The sequence below is a fragment of the Tinamus guttatus genome, unplaced genomic scaffold, assembly GCF_059628265.1.
Source record: "Tinamus guttatus ecotype Peru unplaced genomic scaffold, ASM5962826v1 Tinamus_guttatus_pri_ptg000218l, whole genome shotgun sequence".
Classification (NCBI taxonomy): domain Eukaryota; kingdom Metazoa; phylum Chordata; class Aves; order Tinamiformes; family Tinamidae; genus Tinamus; species Tinamus guttatus.
The window spans coordinates 4,007,046-4,028,067 of NW_028288752.1; the positions used below are offsets into that span (position 1 = coordinate 4,007,046).

Here is a 21,022-nt window from a genome sequence, read left to right on the forward strand (position 1 = left end):
ATTTGTTGGCATTGCCAGTACACACAATGACTAAGTACACCTGAGCAAGCTTTAACCTTGTTGTTTAAGGTGGCAACAGCCATAAAGACGTAGCCACAAGGACCTTGGCACAGTTTAAATTTACAAGAATCCTGGCTCCCAACTAGCCTCACCCATATCACAGCACAACTCACAACTGCATCTCTATTAGCAAAATTGCTGCATGTACAACTGCATCTGCACTGTAACACAGAGTCTAGTAAAGAGAGTCTTTGCTGTTAAAAAACAAACAAAAACCCAGAACTTCAATGTAGAGCATCAGTTGCAGACTTAAGAGAGCCCTTTTGCCAGAAGTGCTTCAACTAGCCAGGAACAGCACCTCGAAAAAAAAGGCCAATAAAGCTGGAGAAGTTCAAAATTACCTGTGGATTGCTACTTGTAGTAACCACAGATTGTGGAAACAGCAAGAATTGAGCATAGGAAGACTACAGACACTTGGCTTGCAGCATTCCCCACCATGGCAGGATACAGGCCTTTCTACAGTATGGGACAACGAAAAAGTTGATGAAAATATATCCCTCATACACAATTACAAAGCAATTTTGAGAAGTTCTGGAAAGGTTTCAAACTTCGTCACATCCGCACATGTAAGCAAAGCGGGTTATCATTAACCTAAGGAGAAAAGTCAAAGAAAAGCAATCCCTAGGAGAATCCTCTCAAGCACCAGAGTAAAAGAGCAATACTCACCATTTTAGGAGGAGCCAGGACTAGTATCACAAATCTAACTTCGCAGGAACTTTCACCCCAATTCTGAGGCCTCTCCAGGCGGCTGATGCAAACGTGACGTCGCTGAAGGGACTTTATAGTGCAACTGTTGAGGGAAACAGCACGATTATCTCTTAGGCATGATGAAACACTGCTCTATTCTGGTAGGCAAAGTCTACCAAGAGACATTTCAGTGATGAGAATGCAAGACAGTTGTGGACAGGCTCACTTAGGTCTTTACCAATGACTTCAAATTACTCCCAGCCCAATTAACACTTTTGCAGAACTTGACCTCCATGCATTTGTGTGATATAGCTTCCAAGGTTAAAAGGCTCATTCTCGCTCCTCCCCATCTGCTTTTTAACAAAAAGGCAAGAACATGACTTGTATTTGCAGTGCTACAGAAGCATATGCATCCTCTTAGACCCAAAATGTTAGGCACTTCACACCTCCAAAAGCACTCTGGGAGGTGAGAGGAAATCAAACAGGAAGAGACAAGGCAAGGTACCAAACCAACACATCTCCATTCCTCCTTGTGCTTGGGCAGATCTATCATATCTGTTGCAATAATTTTCCCTTTTTGCTCTCAGCTGTTTTCCCCTTTCCCTTACAGACACACTACAGATACCAAGCTGACCTTCATGCATAAGCCCTGGGGGGCTGGAGCAGACTCAAGTGCTGCTCAGGAGCCAGGGCTGAGCTGCAATCCAGGCAACTGGGCCAGGCATGGAAAGGACATTTGATTAAGCAGTACTCCTATAACCAAGACCAGTATCAAGCAACTGGTCACTAAGACCACATTTGGAGGTTGTGAGAGATCAATACACTCTGCAATATTTAAAGCTGTGATCAAGGAACCATCATTTTTTCCTGCTAGAAACTCAGGAAAAGCAGCAAAGCAACTTGGTGCAGTTGCCGAGTGCCATGGCAGGAGCAGGAGGTTAATGCCAGCCTGGGCAGCAGCCTTTTCATTCCCATAAAAACCTCCTTGCACTTCAAAGTTGTTCAAGTCACTGGTGAGACAGATGCATGGGTTTTGCACAGTCATATTCAAGAGATACAGAAGTGTCCATTCCCCCCACCTCAGACTTTATTTGGTGGTTAAAAAAAATCATTTAAACTATTTGTTCATTTCCTTTTCACCCAAACACCTATCACAGTCCATAAGTCACTCAATTTCTTCTTCAAAATTATGGCCTGTCTTTCCTTCCAACATTCTCAAGCGCACGTGCCCTGAAGGCCATTCCAGCAATGGCTCCCCAAAGCTCTTTAGCTAGAGATGTACTTCAGGAGCACAGGACATTGAAGCATGAGATATTCATAGTTCTCCAAAACTCACATATAAAATCACCCCTTCCAAGTTTTTTTGTTGTTTTTTTTCTACAGTTTCTTATCAATGGATAATCAGTAAGTCATTTGATTCATACAAATTAGAGGCACTTCTTGGAAAGGGGAACTTCCAAATGAGCTTATAGTATGCCAATAAAACATCAGGAAGAGGACATTATTTCATAGATTTCCTAACTCCTCTCTATCATGGCTTTTTGGCCTTTTCTCCCCCCTCCTACAGAAATAAGCCTGGGAAGAGAATACAGAAAAAAAGGCAAATCCTTAAGCTGGAAATAAATCTGATTGAAAAATACAAAGCCCACATCTTCTCTAATCTCAAAAACACCTACAGTTTGGAGACTACTATCAACACCCAACATAGTTTGGGACCTGCAAGAGTCATTGTCCTTCTGCCACATGAGATGAAATAAGCAGAGTCAACAGCCCCTCTCAGAGCCTCTTGGTAGCAGTTCTGCTATGGCTGGGCAGCTTGCAAGTCACCTGGTGCTACAGCTAAGCAAACTGATAGGGCAGATGCATTAACTCTAGATTTTAAACCAACAGAAGCACAAAGTTGACCAATGTCTTTCATGAAGACACATGAAGACAAGATAAAGAATAAATTGCACAAACAAGGCAGGCAGTAGTTAATGCAGCATGAGGAAATAGATCCATTTGTATTCTGCTGTTTTTATCTCAAGTCAGCATGTTCATTCCTTAGCTTCTAAGCTTGCTGATCAAGTTATCTGCTCTGAAAAGGAGGGATTTCTAGTCACTTAGAGCATCACTCCTATTCTAGAGATAGCCAGAACCAGATACTGAATATGTCCAGCAAAGCACTAAACACATTACCTGCCCTGTAAAAAGATAGGGCCTGCAGCATCTGACCCAGCAATTCAATAGAGCTTCTTGCAAAGTGCAGTCAGACAAGGATTATTACAGGGCAAGAATTGGCCATATTAGCACATGCCCTGGCGCTGGAAGTGGCAAAGGACCCCAGGGCATGCAGCAAACAGAAGCTTGTACTTGTGTTGACACCAGCACACAGGAGCCCTTCTCCCCTTGCTACAGTATGCGAAGTCCTATGGCAATATAGCTGTTATTTGGGGAAAAAAAATCTATTTTATAGAGGTATAATCAAGCCATCCATTCATTCTTCAGAATAGAGTTTGACAGCCAGCATTCTCACTGGACGGTGTTGGCCACTGAAGACTGAAACTTAGTGATGTAATCTAAACCTATATTGGTATAAAATGGGTAGAGTTTAGCAAGGGTCAGAATCAAAACAGACTTAAGGAAGTGACATTGAGAGCAGCTCCAAAGCATACAGGCACGGCTGTATGGAATAGAGAAATGAAGCATGGAGAAGGAACATGGCCTAGGTAAGGCAGCAAATGTCTTCAAGCAGCAATTAAATTGCCACTTAAAAAGCCCACTAAATACCTAAACCCATACTGAAACTCTGGACAAGAAAGATGCTTTTAGTTGACTCTAGGACTCAAGTTCTGTTTTGCCAGAGTTCCCTTTTGGTTTGGATTACTCTAATTTAGTTCTCTTGGTTTGGCCACAAAGCTTAAAAAAAAAAATACATTTTCAGTCAGTATTAGTCACATATGGAAATGCTGGGCTATGATTTAAGGGGATGTCAGGTTACATCTTCTACAGTTTTATCTTGATCCTCCAATAACTAAATTAATTAAAAAGCCATTTCAATTATAGCACCTTATCTACTTCAGTGTCCTCTTGCAGGCTGCATGTCTAGCAGTGCTCACCAGGGCATTCAGAGGGTAAAAACTCCCCAAAATCACCAACGCACCGAGTCCCACATGCTGAGGATCTGGCCTACGCCAAAGATCTTATCAGAGTAATAACACATTTTTCAAACAAATCATAAAAAGGGGCAAATTATGGAGACCCAAGAGAAACAGAAGCCCTCTTTAAACAGGGCAAGAAAGGAAGTTAATTCAAAAACAAATTATCCCCTGCAGTAAGAAAAAATGCCCAGCAGAGGTAATCAGCCAGCCAGCCTTTTCCTGTCCCAGTGCAGAGCAACAATGACACTTCTTGTTCCCGCACACTGCAAATAAATCCTCCTCCAGGAACCAGCTCCAAGCAAAGGCTTTCAGAAACCAGAATTTGCAAATAAGAAATTCACTTCTGGCCAGCAAGACAGTTCATCAGGGCAGCAACAGCTCAGCACAGTCTTCACCAAGGTACAGTAAAATCCCCCCAAGCTGGATCTAGTTTTGGGCTGCTAAAAACATCCTGCTGAGCTCTGAAGAGCCTCCTCTTCCCTAACAGTTAATCTCTAAGGGAACTGGGGAGAAAGTGTTTCCTACAGGCCAACACAGGAGAAAACCTCCTCCTTCCTCCAGGCACTGAGCCAAAGTGCCTTTCCCACCAACAGCTCCCCTCAGGGGACTCAAATTCCCAACTAACAGCTTGAATTTGAGAACTCCCTTCCCTAACAGGGCAGCTGCAAGGGCCTCGGATATTTAGGAGTACCTGGGACAGGCAAAGAAGGATGCTACGGGCACCCCTCTCTAATTCTTTAAGCCCAAAAAGTGCATCAAAGGTTACATTTGCAAGCTTTGGGAGAGAAGCTGTTGTTTATAGGATTCTGCTAAAATAAATATTTGCTTTTGTAACAGGGTTGCAATTAATTCCTTACAGCATCCCCTTGCTATTGGGAATAAGGGGCACTTAGAGGAATACAGTGACTGACACTATATTTGAAAACTATTCAACATCTAAAATAGCAGCATTTTTTTCTACAGCTCATTTGGAACATACACACCTCAAGGTCCTGACACTTTGAACATGCTAGCAAGGCCTGGCTTTTACTTTTGTTTAGAGATGCATTGGTATTTGTGCTCCACACAATGATCAATTTCCCATGAAAACTGAGAAATTACTACTCAAATTCAGACATCAGTTGTACTTAATGCCCATTATAAACCTCACACTTCCTGTTTTTGAAAGGCTACCTTTTTTTGCATTATACTGCTCCAGAGGAACCACTGCAATGACAGTCTAACAGAATAAACAATTTTAGAGCAGCACAGAGTACATGAACTACTGAGCTCCCCTCTTTGCTTGCAGAGAAGCTTCTTCCCCTCCTTTGCCTCTTACAGTATCTTTAGCAAATTAGCTGCAGGCACTAAAGACAAGTCTGTTGCCAATCCATGTGCCTTATCAAGGCAACCAAAAGAAACAGCTCTTCAGCTACTCAATACAAGCTATGAAGCAGGTTGGCCCCTCCACCCTTCTTCTCTCTAACTTTGGGGGAAAATGTATTATCTATCCTGGTGAGAAGGACAGAGCTCTGACATAGCACTGCCAAAGGAACTCCATTCAACCCAGGCAGCATTTACTAAATAACCTACACAGCTGTTGTTGCTCCTAGGAGGACATCAAGGAGATATGCACCAGCAGCCACTTGACAGCTAATTTAACATTGCTAGCATTAGGGATCCTTCTTCCCACCTAGGAAGGAAGGAAAAGCTGTGCAAGAGGAAAACCAGGAGTCCTTGCATAGAAGATTCTTCCCCATCGTTTCCCACCCAGGCATGTAGAGTATCCAGGCTTTTGATCATGGTGAACTGGGCTGGTTCCTAAGGAATTCACAGCAGTTTCCATTTGTATCTGCTGAAGTTACTGCATCTGGGAGGGGTAGCAACATGCCATCCTAAGCTCCTTCCACAAGCTAAGTAAGTTAACCTGAACCTGACAGAGTATTGGGTCAGAAGCCATCACACCCTGATCTTCAATCCACCAATACCTTTTTCTGTCATGGGAACAAGGCCCAGATCTACATGGAAAATCTGACATTGATAGTGGGTCAATAGAACTGAACTGTTCAGGAGGGAGACAGTTCCAGCAGAAGCAGAATAACTTTCATCCTGGTTTTGCCCCACTCCAGCCCACACCAGCAAGTGTTAGAGTAGTCTCCTCGCCAGTGTAGGAAGGGGCAACAAATTTGTTCCCCATTAGAGACATTTCTGCAGGCAGCCTATGCAAAACTGGACAAAAACTCCACACCACTCTTCCTATATGGATTAAAGGTATCTTTGCCTTTAACACTGCCCCTTAAAATCAAGGCAGAAGCAGCACAATCAAAACCATGCCTCTTACTCATTAATATCATTGTATCTTGATACTTAAGCTTAATGCAATTGTTGTAAGTAGTTAAGGTGCATGCAAAACAGCACTGCTAACCTATATTCTTTGCTAAACTTTATTTGAAGTGCAGGGATAAGTAACAGTAGAGTTAAGGGTTCTTCCAGCTTATATAGGAAAATTAAATCCTTCACCAATAAAGTTGCCTTTTACTTCAGAGCTTTGGAAGCTGTGTTTTGCAATCTAACTTACAGAACAACGTAAGGTCAAAAAATATGGCTCTCAATCTGTTGCACAATAGCTACAGCAGAAATACAGTACAATAATTATCTAATTATATTTAATAACTCATTATTGCTTTCCCACCACATTATTCTCTTCAGAGACACAAAAGGAAGAAATGAGGAAGACTCTGCATAAGACACCTTCAGGCTGTGAGCTTATTTTTCAAATCATCTGTTATAGAAGCTACTATTACTCACAGATATTCAAAGCTTAGCCTCATTTTTTACAGAAAGGCTGAATTTATGCCATTAAGCTTTGCAAATGTAATCACAGCATTTGCATCATGACCTCTAGATGCACATTGTTACCAAGCCAGCACTTTGCCAAAGCCCTCAAGAGCCGTATGACATGCTGGGGTGGAACAAGGGATGGCCAGTCAATCTGCCACCCCCAAGGCTCTCCGCTTCTTCCAGTATAGTTTTCAGAAACTCAACTCCAGGAATTTTAAATTCACATTTTCACCTCTATGCATTTCCACAAATCTCCAGAACAATTTATGGAATGATTATAGATGAGGGATGGGGAAAACAGACTTTTCCCAAGAGAAGCTCTCACCCTCTGTCCTTCCCAGAGTAGCACAGCCTGTTTCATTGCCCCAACCTTGTCCATGGCATCCAAAGGGACAACACTGTACAAAAACACTACCTTGACCAGCAGACAAAGACCACTTTGCTATATGAACCTATTTTCTCATTTGTGTAAAGTGTACCCTAAATCCCAGGTGTAAAAACAAAGCTGATAATAGCATACACACAACAGACTCATTATGTGTGTTGCTTATTCCATAGAGCAGAGCCCTGATGTGCAATAATTACCTTTTAAGTAGAGATCATATCTTTCTATTTCATAAGAGAGCAGAAACAATAGGGAGGAAAAAAAAATCTGTAAGGCAGAAAAACTTGCATTTGTTCCAGCCATTAGCAGAGTGGGAAGAGCAGCACTAGAAGGAAAGATAGTGACAGTTGTCCTAGCAAACTGGCTGTGAAGGCTACATTAATGCATACACACTCCTAGAGCCCTGAGGCTCCTATCCAACATATGTTAAATCCCAGAGAAATTACTAAAATATTTCTTGACAACTCGACTTAGAGACTACACATGCATACAGCAGACAGATGGCAGACAGATTATCTTTTTGGTTGGCACAGTGACTCAGCTGGGAAGGGACAGTGTGGCTTATCCAGCCAAACTGGCCTTGCACAATCATTTCAAAATGTATCAAACCATTTTTTTTTTGTGGAACAGTACCTGGCAGGGAAGGTGTCCTGCCTTATAAATCCCAGGTGACAGACTCCTTTGTCTTAAAGGTTTTCTCCACATGTTTTGACAATATTGGCAATGAATCAAAAGCATCCTTAGTGCCTGAATTTCTGACTCCAGTCTCCAGCTGCAGACTTCAGATGTTTTCAAAAGGCCTAAAAAGCCTTTTAATGCAAGGTCTGTCCTTACCAGAGCAAGCACGATCCACAAATTCCCTTGTTCTTTACAGAACCACCTCATTAACATTTCTCAGCAGCATTTTCAGCCTCTGAATGTTTTGTTTGTGTGTGTGTGTGTTTTTTTTTTTTTTTCCCCCTCCTCTGACCAGCACCCTTAACTTGTTAACACCAGATTTAGATAGCATTACAGTAACCTAATGCCCTGTGTGGGCTGTGGCCATCTCTGCCTGTGGTGCTGCTTCCCCATCTGTAGAAGAGAGCAGCAAGATAGAAATAGAGATGCCACAGACAAGGACAGATGTCCAGACAGGGCATTACCACCGTGACTTAAGAGCAGCGATTTCTGGAGCACTTATTCTTCCACTGAAAAAGCAGCAAGAAGTTTGGAACAGCCTGTGTATTCTTCTATTTAAGCTGAGTACTTACATGATACAGAGCCAGGACTGCTGATACTGCACCCCTGTGACTGTTGCCGTGACCCCTTGAATTGTATCTGATAGGAGATGAACTAGGGAGGGAAAAAAGAAAATATTACAATTTGCATATGTGCTCTGCAACACTAGAGTCTTTTCAAATGGATGCCAAGTGCTAATACAAAGCGCACTAATTTATCTGCATACTGGATTGATGCAAGGGTGGCAGGGGTGACAACAGGGAAAGATGAAGCACTTGACCTGATGCTTCTGAATTCTGCCCTTCAGTCTTTCAGTTTGAAAAGGCAGCTGTTTTGCCTAACCTCATCCTACCATAATACAAGATTATTAGATTAGCATTATTCAATGCACACACAGAGACAGGACTGGAAGAGATTTCCTCCTCCAATTTCCCTGCCCTCTTCCCTCTTTGTAATTACTCTCAAGTCATCTTATGGAACTGCTCTTTTTTCCTTTATTGGCAGAAAGCTTAAATTAACAAGATAAATGCAAAGCTCTAAGACAGCAAGAAGTAAGCAAAGCATGAACATGCTTACTACATGCTCAGGACTTGACATATCTGTTAAACAAATTCACTCAGGCTGTGACAGTTACATTTGAGGTGCGATGTACATGTGTGTTTATTCATTCCTGTTGGCTCTGAAACATCATGGGTGCCTACAGAGAAACAAGGCTTAGTTAAGCTTCTTTACATCTTGGGCTAGAGGGTAGGGTTTTAGTCTATGCTATGACATTTGCTTGTAGTTTAAGGTGACACTTAAGCTAACAATGTTGGCTAGGGCTACTCAAATGTTGAATTTCTGGAGAAAGAAAAGGCACCTCTCACCACCTGCAGCTGACTAGAAGCAATGTAAATGCTCAGCCCTCACCAACAAATTATATTAGGAAGGTGGTCAGAGCAGTCACCTTCTCCAGCCTGTGTGAATTCAGATAGTGAATCACAAGGCAAAGGAGCTGTTTCTGAAAGGACACCAGCAAGTGCCTCTTTGCTTAAAAGCATCAACCACTTGTCTACAGACAAGTGCATCACCCTAACAGGGACAAGCCAAACACTCCAGTGCTGGGCACTTCTGGACAACACCTATACATCTCATCTTAGGGGCCAGATTCCACTAAACTATAAAAATCCCAGTGACATAAGACTGTCCAGCCTAAGTGACATAAAGAACCCCCACTCCCCTCATGTGACATGCACCATGCCAGTCCAAAGACCATGCAGTAGTGTGTTTTACATGCCACCAAGGGAAGCAAGATGAACAGCAACCTGTAGGCAAAGGTGAATCAAGAGCTAATTACCATTCCCTTCTCGAGGGGTCCCTGAATCTGTGAATAAAGTGCTCATGATTTTCTCAAAGTTGCAGCTCGGCTCTGTGTTATCAGGGTCTTCAGCAAAATGTTTCAGCATCTCTCGAAGGACGTCATCTAAGGAGGTTGCAGTTTCATCAAGGATGATGCTGGCTCTGGCCAAGAACCCATCCAGGTCTCGGTGGGCTCTGACTTCCTCCTCAAAATTCTTTAACTTCAGGTACTGCATGAAGAGGTCAGAACATTAGAGAGACTCGTGCAATGCCTAATTGCAGAGAACTAATACCCAAGTAGTTGAAAAGAACCTTTTGTTCCAGTTACCACCAGCAAGCCAGAGATTCTGGAATCACTTTCCCAGCGCAGATGACATTTTAAATAAGAGTTTATATGATTCTATTACTGCACCAAAGGCCTACATTCTCAAGGCTTAAGCTAGTTTAGTCATCACAGGCACATACCTAAACACCATTTCAATCCTGACATAGAAAGCAGAACTAACAACATTAGTTTCATTGCCTAGAATGAAGCACAAAAGTTGGTCTAAAACCATAAATGCTCAAGGTAGCATTTAAGAGTCTCTCTTGGTTTAAATAACTCAAGATTTTTATAATACTGGAAAAGTTACTTTGAAGAAATATACTTTGAGCTCAGCATCATGAAACATTACTAATATGCACATGAGCATCCAAAGCTAGCTCTTCTCAAACAAGGAGCTCCCTTTCCTTGTTCCTCCAGTTAGGAAGTCTGGAGAGGGAGATGAGGAATGCTCTCTACCTCAGAGCCTTTAATCCCTATATCTCTCCCACCCCCTGTTCCACATCCAAGGAAGTTCTCATCTTTTGCACAGAAGACTCAGCTTTGAGTCGGGGTATAAACAGGAGATGGGAGAAGACAGTGTCAGCCTTTGTCTTCCAGCTCTCTACTGGTTCCCTTTGCAGTCCCAGTCACAAAGCTGGTAGATGTCTAGGAGATACAACAGGAGAGCCATGCTATGTTAGTCTCATTTCCTTTCTGCATTTGTCAGGGGAGTTCAACTGAATTAAATATGTAATTCCCATTCACGCTTCTTGGAAATCCAAGAATGCAGTTAGCAAAGTATCTGTCAAGTGACCAACAATCATCGCCTTCAGTAGCTTGAGATTAAATGTGGATATGAGATTTAGACATCATTATATGGATCTTCCATCCCACTAGAAACCAGCAAAGCCCAAATTCATAGTGTTGAGGGCCAGATTTTAAAGATACATTTAGGCTCCTGGTGACCCTAGGCTGTAGGTGACCTTGCTGGAGCTCAAGACATCCCTTTCAACCTCAACTATTCTGTGATTGAAGCTCCCTGCTCCCCTTAAACTCAGTAAGGATCAAGATCCGAACTCCTTTTCCAAAGCTAACTCCGACCTGCTTCCAAGACTAGGAGCTTGACACATTCCTCCCATGATACTAGACTGCTCCAGAACCTGAACCAAAAAGATTCCTTCCTCTCACACATACCCCCCCCACTACCTTTTCCATTTATAGCCTAGACACAGCAAAGAATGCTAACATCTCAGTAATTACTGTAATTATCAAGGCAACTATCAAGTTGTCAGTACACATCCATTGCAATTAACACTGTTTTACTTTGCATCAATCATTTCTCAGAGAGCACGGTGGAGACAGAAGAGCCTCCCAAGGATTTGAGCTCCCACCCCCAAGCCCTTGTTGCCATCTGTTCTTAGGAGAGGAAACAGTGAAGTAGTTGCATTGCAATCCCAACTAGAGGAGGCAACCAAGTGGCCAAGGGAGACTTAGCCTATCACCACAGGAGAACAGATTAAGCATCTACAACCATTTTAGAGCAGGAGCTGTAAGAAACTTGTGGAGTCACAGCATGATCAGCAACCATCTCTGCAAGCAAGGCAGGGTGGTTTTCCTGAAGCAAGTTACCTCCTCAGAGCCTGACTTTGGATAGGGGTTCCAACAGCACAGGCCAAATAAGAGGATTTAGTGGTGTGAATGGCACAGATGGTAGCCAAGGAAATATAGGGAGGGTTAAGAACATGAGGAAGGCCAGCTTGCCATGAATGTGCCCTCACAGCTACTGTTGTGGTAAGAAGGCATCAAAAAGACAAAGCAGTGGCTTCATAACTATGTTTAATAACTGCTTATCAGGATTTGGCTCCAGCTTTGTCAAAGACCTCTGGCACAGCCTTGGGTAAATCTTAGGCCTCAGTCCTCTGTTGCCTTTCCTCACTCTTGAACAGGGTCCTCCTGCCCATGACACAGGCAAATTAAACACTGAAAGGCAGCTTGCTAGCAGGGGAGGATATAAATACATTTTTTCTCTAGCTGAGACACAAAGAATCAGTTGGTAAAGCAGCACCTGGGAGCTAGCTCAAACAGAGCCTGCTCCACAATCAGGACACCCACTGTTTTGGAGAGAAATTTATGACTGCTCCCTCACAAATATTTTTAGCTAAATAGTCAAATCACACCAGGATATGTGATACTCGAATATGCTTAGCAAAAAAAAAAAAAAAAAAAAAAAAAAAAACACCACACGCACACAAACCACACACACACAGCACACCAAGACAGCCACCACACAGTAGCTTTAACAAAGCCCAGTATACACCAATACAAGCCTGAACACTTCTGTTACAGCAGGAAGAACCAAGGCTATTGAGCTTACAGAGGCAAGAAAACATTAAATATCCTCCCTCACTACAGGCAGAGTTACTGCCCAGCCACTACAAAAAGTTGCAAGCTTGATCGGCACAAAATTAACCGATTTCAGTGCTCATCATGAAGGTCCAAAAGGTTAGTTATCTGCTGGGCTGCTGCTCTGGATCACATGCATTTCCAGACGCTGCAAGCACATTACAAGAGTGCTCCACCTTAGCAGCCAACACAGACACTTGGGGCAATCTCCTCCGAAACTCATTGAAATGACGACTAAACAGCTCAAAACTCAACAGCAGTCTCTAGATTTCTTTCTGGTACCTACAAAATGCAGTGCAGTGGTTAAAATTTGCCCGAGACATGGATTACACTGCCAGTAATCTCCGAAAAGCATAAACATGTGACAAGAGAAAGGAACATCCCAAAGGGAAACATCTCTAATGTTTCATCTAGTGATTCCCCTTCCTGGTCACTTTGAACCATCTCCAACAACCTTGTTCCATGTCCTGCATGGGGCAGCCCCACATGTCTGCCCTGCAAGGTTCTTCCTACTGATCTTGCTATGCTGTCCATCCTCCAAAGTCAATATCCACAGATATTCTCAAGTCAAAATAGTAGAAACTCCCCTCAAACTGTCTGTGAACAAAAGGTCCTCAGTGCAGGACTGGCTCTATAGAGAGAGTGTGGAAACAGATTGATTGAAAAACCCATATGCCTCTGTAGATGCTTCTAGTCCAGTTTCCTTCATATTCAATGCACGCAATTCCACCTGTCCTTCCTGGAAGACACTGGCAGTAGCATCTTTTCACATGCCCAGCTAAAGCAGGGTATCTCTCTGGCATTTTTTGCTTAACAGCACACTAAAATGCTTAAGCATTAATTAAAGTGTCAAGAAAGCAGGAATCCTACAGAACTGAAAAGAAAAATAAATCAGAAAAGCTACATGTGCTGCACCTCCTATCTATTTCCTATCAGATTTAGATCCTGCATTTGTATTTGGAATTTGCATTTGAAAGGACCAAGTTCCTCTGCTGCTTTAAATCTAGGGCATAAAATTCAAAGCAACTCAGGTACTAGTATTAATCAGGGCAATTTATTTACAATGATTTCAGTTCCCAAGCATGACTGTTAGCATGCAAAAAGTGAACTGGATCTTTTATGACCTAACATGAAGTACCCATTTCCCCCACTGCATGGTTTTTGCATATTTTATGTAGTTGAGGGTCTGGGTCTGCAGGACCACTACCAATACAGGGCTCATGCATTTCTGCCTTATCGTTATCAAGTTAGGGTCTCAAGAGGGAGCACAAACTAAATGCTGTTTCACAACAGTCCTTTCAAGAGCCCGCGCATCCACGGAGTTCGTTCCTGCTGCTCCTTGCTAACACAGATATGATTAGCTGGGATAAACAGGAAACCAAGTCACAGCAGTGTCTATGGGATGCTTTTGTTTTAGGCTCGAGACGAGCTAAGCAGCCCGAGACTATGGTGCAGGCCTGGATCCCTTCACAGGCAGCTACAGAAAGAAGGGATGAATTAATGTGTCAAGGAATTGTCTGGGACAAAAAACAGTGGAACAATCAGACTTAGAAAGAAATTGCTTGGAAAACAAACACCACATGGCTTTAGAAATCTAAATTAAGACAGATTTAGGGAAAGAGGCATTAATGTCTTTTGTTCAGGCCATAAAAAAACAACAGTGCTCCAAGTGTTTCAAGACTCCTTTCTCTGCTTCTAAATTACTAAAGACATTATAAATAATTCTTACTTACCTTCCTTGATGTGTGCAGCAACACGCAGCCAGCACTTTCATTCTCAACTGGAAAGAAAAATTGAGGAAATGTTACTATCACTGGTACCTGACAGGCAGCAGGAATCAACCAGAAGGCTCAGAACAAGGTGCAAGATTGTTCTCTTGGCAGCAGATGATCTCTAGAGAGAAGCAGAGATTTGTTTTTTACAACATTTCCAGGTTTGGAAGCATGAACCAAGTACAGCAGCAGCCTTTTGTATTATCTGAGCAGCTTTTTGTCCTGCAGTTTGCCTTTTTTAAAAAGGTTTTGTGTTTTACTCTTTGCTCCCCTCTTGAATAGAAGCTCCTCACAGGACTCCTAATACTTTAGGTAATCATTTAATCCCCTGCATTGCTGCTTGATATATTGAGGCTAAAATTACATGAGTCATCCTCATGTGGAGCCCATTCTGGTACTCAGCAAGTCAGCAACAGCAGCAAGGCGCTTCCAGGGGAGCAGCCTGCAAGAGATCACATGCAGCAACCTGAAGATGAGCACAGTAACATCCTGTCAACTCATCACACTGCCCCCATACACCTAGCTGCAAAGCAACAGAGCTCTTGAGAAAGAAAACTGGAGCTTAGAGACTATTAAGTACCATTTATTACAGGGCTTAAGCTGGGATGAGGGTACCTAGGAAGCTCCTGTGTCAAACTTCCAAGGATCCAGGTTAATATTTACTCAGGATAGCTTTCACCATAACTCCAAAGATAAGAATAATCTAAAAAAGCTCAGTTTTGCTACTCTCTGCATCACCTTCATTGAAGAAGACTTCTCTTTGGATTTTTAGTACCATGTATGGATCTCTGTCCCTAAAGTACAGTTTGTGCATCCTTCTTCCACAAAGTCATCTTCGCACCCTCCAAAAACACAAGCATTCAGCCACTACCAAAATTATACAGGAAACGTGAACAGTTTTCATTCAAATGAGCACAGTGACAGCACAGGATAAACACACCAAAGGCCAGAAACCTTCCCACTAGTCAAGCTATGGAAAAAGTACAGAGATGGAACTCAGTTACAGATACCCAGGGGAAGTTTTCCCTTCCTCTCCATATCAGTATTTCAAAATCTAACCTGTAAGAACTGCTGCAATCCCATCTTACAGGCTCACCCCACAGCAGGCACCTACAAGCCTTGCTCGACTACCCTCCAAAAAATAAACTGCTTGCAGGTGCAAATCACTTGCAAAAAGAACACTAACAAGAGCTTAAAAAAAGCACAGGGAAAGCTGCAAAATTTAGGCTTTTTCCTGTCTTTCATCCAAAGGCATCACTGATCAACCAGGAATTCATTTTGTGTTCACACTTGGGTCAAAAAGCCTGGGACTCGAAAGTTGACTTTGCAGTCATTCCCCATAAAACAAGTTAAAGGGGTTCAGAGGCTGAGGGAAAAGCTGAGTGACAACCAAAGTTTACTGAGTTGCTCTACATACGATTAAAAGAATCACTTACTAGACATGTCTGCCTGGTGCAACAGTCCCAGTTATTACTGCTTTTGACACATCCTTTGGAAAAAACACAAGCTGTTTTATCTTGAAAATGCTATTTATTATTAAAAATCAAGCACCCAGCTAAACCAGAAGCATCAGGCATTTTCCTCAGGCTCTTACATTTGTAGCTCTCCAATGCTCACTTACTCAATTTGCAGGCTAATTACATATGCAGAAGTATGCTGGAAGATTTAGAAGCCATAAATATTCATCTGGGAGAAAACATGTTTTGGTTCTTCAGCTTTTGCAAGAAATCATTCTAGAGACAAAAAATACCCACAACCCTGCACAATAGGGAGCATGTGTGAAAAGCATATCTGCAATCTGTCCTTCTCTCCACTCTTAGATACATGTAAAGGCAACAAGCTTATGTTGCCCTTTTATCTCGCAGCATCTCCCTCGTCCCTCAGCAGCTGAAGCGCGCACCAGTCCTTGCCATTGACAGCACTCAACTTGGATGAGCTCTCGGGGCTGCTTTATCAGCACAAGCAAAAACATGTCATTGCATCTGTTGGAGCAGGGGCTTTCAGAGCTCCCAAACAGTGTTTTGGGCACAGTGACTTCTAGGAGGCCTCATCCATCATGGCATCTGAGCTGTCACATCATCCTGATCCAAAGGAAGGAGACAGATGGATAACACCAAACCAGTTGGACTGGGATCTCAAAGGCCTGCTGAGGGTTTAACATGGGTTTTGGGCAGCAGAAAACAGAAAGTGGGAAAATACAGACTTAGGTGCATTTTGACCCAGTTTATGAGCTACCCATTGCCCTATCCCAGGGGAATCCCACTAATCCCAATGGACTTGTTACTTGGCCCTAGTGGGCTTTTGCCCAGTCATTGCCAATGACATTTCCCTCATTGCTTCATCCATAATTCTCTCCTTCCTGGCCATCCCCCCTGCAGCTTTGGAGGGCATTCACCCTTAGCACTCCACAGAGCAAAGGGGCTATAGGAAAATATGAGTTCACCCTCAGCTGACAGCAGGAAAGCATCTGCAGATGATGCATCCACTGTGCATTGCTGCTAGGTGCAGTAATTCTAACTTTCAGGTATGAAACCTGGTTACTAAAATTGTACTGCAACAGAAGGAGGTCAGGGCCATGTAATATTTACATATCCATTTTTGTTGTCCTCCTTCCTGGAGAAAATAGCCTGCAAAAGCATTCCAGACAAAACTGCTAGTTTTGAGCCTTGTGTCCCATCCACACATGTGCAGGATAGCTGCTAAAAGGGGCTGAACTTATCTTTTATGCTGCACTCCAGGTTCTGTTCTGAAAAAATAAAAACGGCCAGAAATGCATTTCAGATGCTCCCTGGAGCCTACGTCAAGGTAACATGCACAATTCCAGTTTTCTAGGATGCGGCATGAGTGAGTACACAGCAAGCAGCTCACTGGAGTTAGCTTCAATTTTTAGCAACAGTGATAAAGTGCCAACATGAGATTTGCTCCTATGGCCTCAAGTCAGCACACTCAGAGCCCTGGCAGAGCACCATGCCATGTCTCCCTTTTTCTCTCCCACATGGGCAGCACAGCAGGACCAGGCAGCTTCCAGATATTAACAAAGAAATTTAACACTTGGAAGCAGGAAACACAGCAAGAAATCTCTGCCATACCCCAAAGCAGTTCCACCCTAACTGGCCTTCACGTAACGTAGCTGAGCAGAGCAATCCAGAGAAATGAAGTTTTCTGCTTTTCTCCTTTCTATTTAGATAAAGAGACTCAATGCATTTCCTGTGCAAAGGCAGCCCTGAAAAATCTCCTGAAAGCCATAAGCTGAAGTGCAAAGCTTTCCACTTTCTGCCTCAAGCAAAATCTTGCCTCAACTGCATTTTCTCTGGCACTTCTTCCCTGCACAGGTCCACAGTGCCACCCTTAACACCTGGGATGACCAATAATTCTGTGCAGTGAAGCAGCTCTGCAGCAGATTCATAGAGAGCAGGAACCTGAACAGGTCTAAGCTAAGTTGCTTCAGATCTGTATGCAACCCCCAGCACATCACGATAGCCAAAAATGCTAATAAATCCGGGAAGGGCACTACCTTAGCATTTCCATGCTTTGCCCTGCCCCCAAAAATGTCAAGAACCAAGCTGAAGTAGAAGCATTTTAAGTTCTCATGTAACAAATACTATTTTATCTGGATACTGGCAGATTCCAGAAGCCTGAGAAAGTTTAAACCTCAAGTCACTTAAGTGGGAGCACATCATAAGCCACAGAACTGTTCTGCTTTTAGCATCTTCTGCCTTGAAACTCACCGAAACACAGCACAAGGGGAGCTTTTTAGAGGCAGAAGAGGTAACACGAGCTCTTTGCTGGAGAGGAGATACACAGTGAGGATCTCAAGGGCGTCCTCCCACTTTAGTGGGGGCTGCTCCAAACCTGGACTCATCCCCATCTGACTTATTTAAGCTAGAAACCTACCTTCACAGCCCAGCAATCCCACATTCCCACAATAAGAGCAGTGGGCTGAAGTGCCCCTCAGCCAAGGGTCTCCACCCAGCAGAAAGCCTAAATTCAGCTAAGATCATTGCTCTTAAGTGGACAGCTGGGGATTAGTAACTAGCTGCAAGTTCCTGGAGCAGGTTGGAAAGGGGCAGGCAGGGGGAAGGAAAGCCTCACCTGAGAAATAGTCAGCACAGGCGTTGCAAGATTGCGGCGTGTGGAGAATTATCGGCTGACACCACGTTTGGGACATTGCTGAGGGATTGGAAAGAGACAGACTGCACAGACTGATCAGGGCTCATGCACATATCCAGGGACAAGACACGAGAGCGTGGAGCACCGCGAGGCTCAACACGCACCCCCTGACACCCCAAACAAGCACGTACAAGAGCAAATTTTCTGTTTTAAAATAAAAGCAAAATAGGATTTTCAACTAGGTTTCTTGAAGGAGATGGAATGGAGGAAGCAAGCAGGGCAAAGACATTTCATTTCTTGCCAGGTTGCTCCTAAGCAGGTATCAGGCACTCAAAACCAAGAGGGGAGAGTCCCCTGAAGCAAATCCAAGGTGAGGAGCCTAGCACAGCCTTGCATAAAGGCTACCCGCCTCCCTCCCCCCTCCTCTGCTCACTTAAACAACATTGCTTTGAAAACACCCTAATAAGGAAACTCGGACGGAGGCCACCCTCCCCACACACACAACACAATTGGTGTATCCACTTTCCATTAGAGTATAGGAAGCCCGAAGAGCCCAGCAGCCCCCACTGACATCAAACTGCTAAAATAGGAGTTATCAGATGGAACGCGTGGGTCAGCATTGTGCCGCGAGACATAAAAAGGACCTCGGCATTAATGCAAGGAAATGTGACTATTGTGTGCAGAGTGATACCCATTCAGGCCCAGACCACTTGTCTCTGGACACTACTCTCCCTGGAATATCCTTGGCGCCAGCATCAAGCATTTCTCCTTGTCCCCTTAAGAAAAAACACACTAAAGAAGTTATCTCCGCAGCGGTGGGAGCCACGTTTTGCTAGCAGCAGCGGTGGGCCAGCACGTGCGCGTCTCGGGAGTGGACAGGCAGGAAATCGTCAATTCTCCGGCTCTAGCCATGGTCAATTGTCCAGAGGGGGGAACAGGCTTTAATTTCTCCTGAAGCTGAAGGTGCATTCCATTATTTTTCACCCCCTGCTCCTCCAACAAAGCCACATCCTGCCTGCCAATGAGGTTTTTGCTAGTGATCAGGATTCTTCCTCCTCTTCCCCCAAAAAACTCACACCCCTTTGGGCACCCTTTGACAGCTAAAGGCACCAATATGAGCACTGGCTGCAATTGGCAGCATAGGCTGCAAGAGGTTTAGTGGCTACTAGCACTAAAGCCAGACTTTAGTTTAAGAAAAACTCTGCCAACTCCTCTCCTGCAAGCTGGGAAGCAGGATTTTTAAGCCTCTCCAAGCCATGAAAATGTTTCCAAAACCTGCCCAATCTTTCCCAGATTGGGCAACTGATCCCATGCCACAAAGCATCCAGCTTCTAGAAAAAGCACACTTTTTGGGGGGAGCTATCAACTCTTGCTGAAGACTGACTTCTCCCCACCTAAACCTAATCTATAGAGCTCAGAGGCAGAAGAAAAGTCAGCTTGTTTTTAATCAGCTACCACAAGGAAGCAATAAATACCTAGTACAAAAGATCCAGGCGTCAAAACTAAGAAGCATTTTAGTATCTGGGCATCTACACTTAATCTAAGAGCAGCCCGTGATAATTTAAAACAAGACAGGCCTTACATTAAAAGGCAATAACTTCAAGAAACTGCAAGGTTTACATACACCTGTACACACAGCCCAACACTTCATGACAATGGCTAATTATCAGAGCATTATGGGCCATGCTATATTATGTTGGCTCAACGGTTCATCCCACACAGAGCTCTTTAAAAAGAGAAAAAACAGCAAAGTGCATCTAATTATGCTTGTAGTGAGCTGCACATCCATCATATGGAGATTAACAGCTCGACAAGCTGATAGCAGAGCTGTCATCAAGTGTGTAATTCCACTTATGTTGCTTGCCAGCACCCATACCCTGCACTACCACCTCTTCACCCTCCCCAGGAGCATTCACTAGCCCTATACCTGACAGTGGGCAACACCCTCACAGCAGCTTTCCAGAGGTGGCCTCTTGCAGAAAACAATTTAGCCCACAGAGCAAAGAACAAGGATGGAGACCAGAAGGGGCAGCTCCAACATCTCATAGCAGCTATTTTTTTCTTGTTTCAAGCTACCTTTTATTCTTTCCTGATGGAGACTGAGCAGTTGTGTTTTAAGCATCCAAGACCAGTGGTCAACCCCTCTCCAAACGGGCAGCAATCCAACCCCAAGCTGTTTTTGTGAAGCATTGCATGACAAGAGGGTGATATTCCCTACGGAGTCATTTGGCACAAGGAGGCTTTTCAGCTCATAGCCTTCACCCAACTCAGAAAGCAAAAAAAAAAGGAGATGGGGAACAGAAAGATAGCATTCCCGTATTTGTTTTTCACTGTTTAAACAGTACCAGAGCCTGATGCTGTCGATTCTTGGGCACTAGCTTCCCTGAGAACTCAAGTAATCTGTTTTTGTAGGTATTGTTTGCCTGGCCAGAGCAGTATTTTTGTCCCCAGGACTGTGGATAACACTGCAAGTGCTCAGCTAGAAACTCAAAGCAACACCCAGAGCAGCAGTGCAAGGGCATCTCTGAAAGCTGTCTCCTTGCATCCCCCCACATGAGAAACATCCCTAGAAGCACCTACATGTATCTCAAAGAATTTAAGCCTCATTTCTGGGAAGAGCTTAGATTATAAAGAAGAGTTTTTGTTTTTATTCTCCAAGTCATTCCAGTAGTTTGCATTAATTGTATAAGCAGAAGAGCTGAAGTTGGCTTGCCAAGAGAATCAGCTATGATTCCTTTACATCCAGAGACTGGTTTGGCACATTAAAGTCAACTCTGGAAGACAG

At 43.6% G+C, this 21,022-nt stretch overlaps 1 protein-coding gene across 1 annotated transcript in view; it reads right to left on the reverse strand.

The window, feature by feature from the left end:
• SLC4A11 (solute carrier family 4 member 11) overlaps nt 1–21,022 on the reverse strand; it is an 85,337-nt gene that overhangs the window by 36,767 nt on the left and 27,548 nt on the right. Inside the window, exons 4-8 of the mRNA XM_088524989.1 lie at nt 14,089–14,135; nt 9,647–9,878; nt 8,945–9,007; nt 8,343–8,424; nt 727–850 (exon numbers count right to left, since the gene is read on the reverse strand). Of these exons, the coding sequence (XP_088381115.1) occupies nt 727–850; nt 8,343–8,424; nt 8,945–9,007; nt 9,647–9,878; nt 14,089–14,135 (548 nt within the window). The remainder of the gene's footprint in view (nt 1–726; nt 851–8,342; nt 8,425–8,944; nt 9,008–9,646; nt 9,879–14,088; nt 14,136–21,022) is intronic.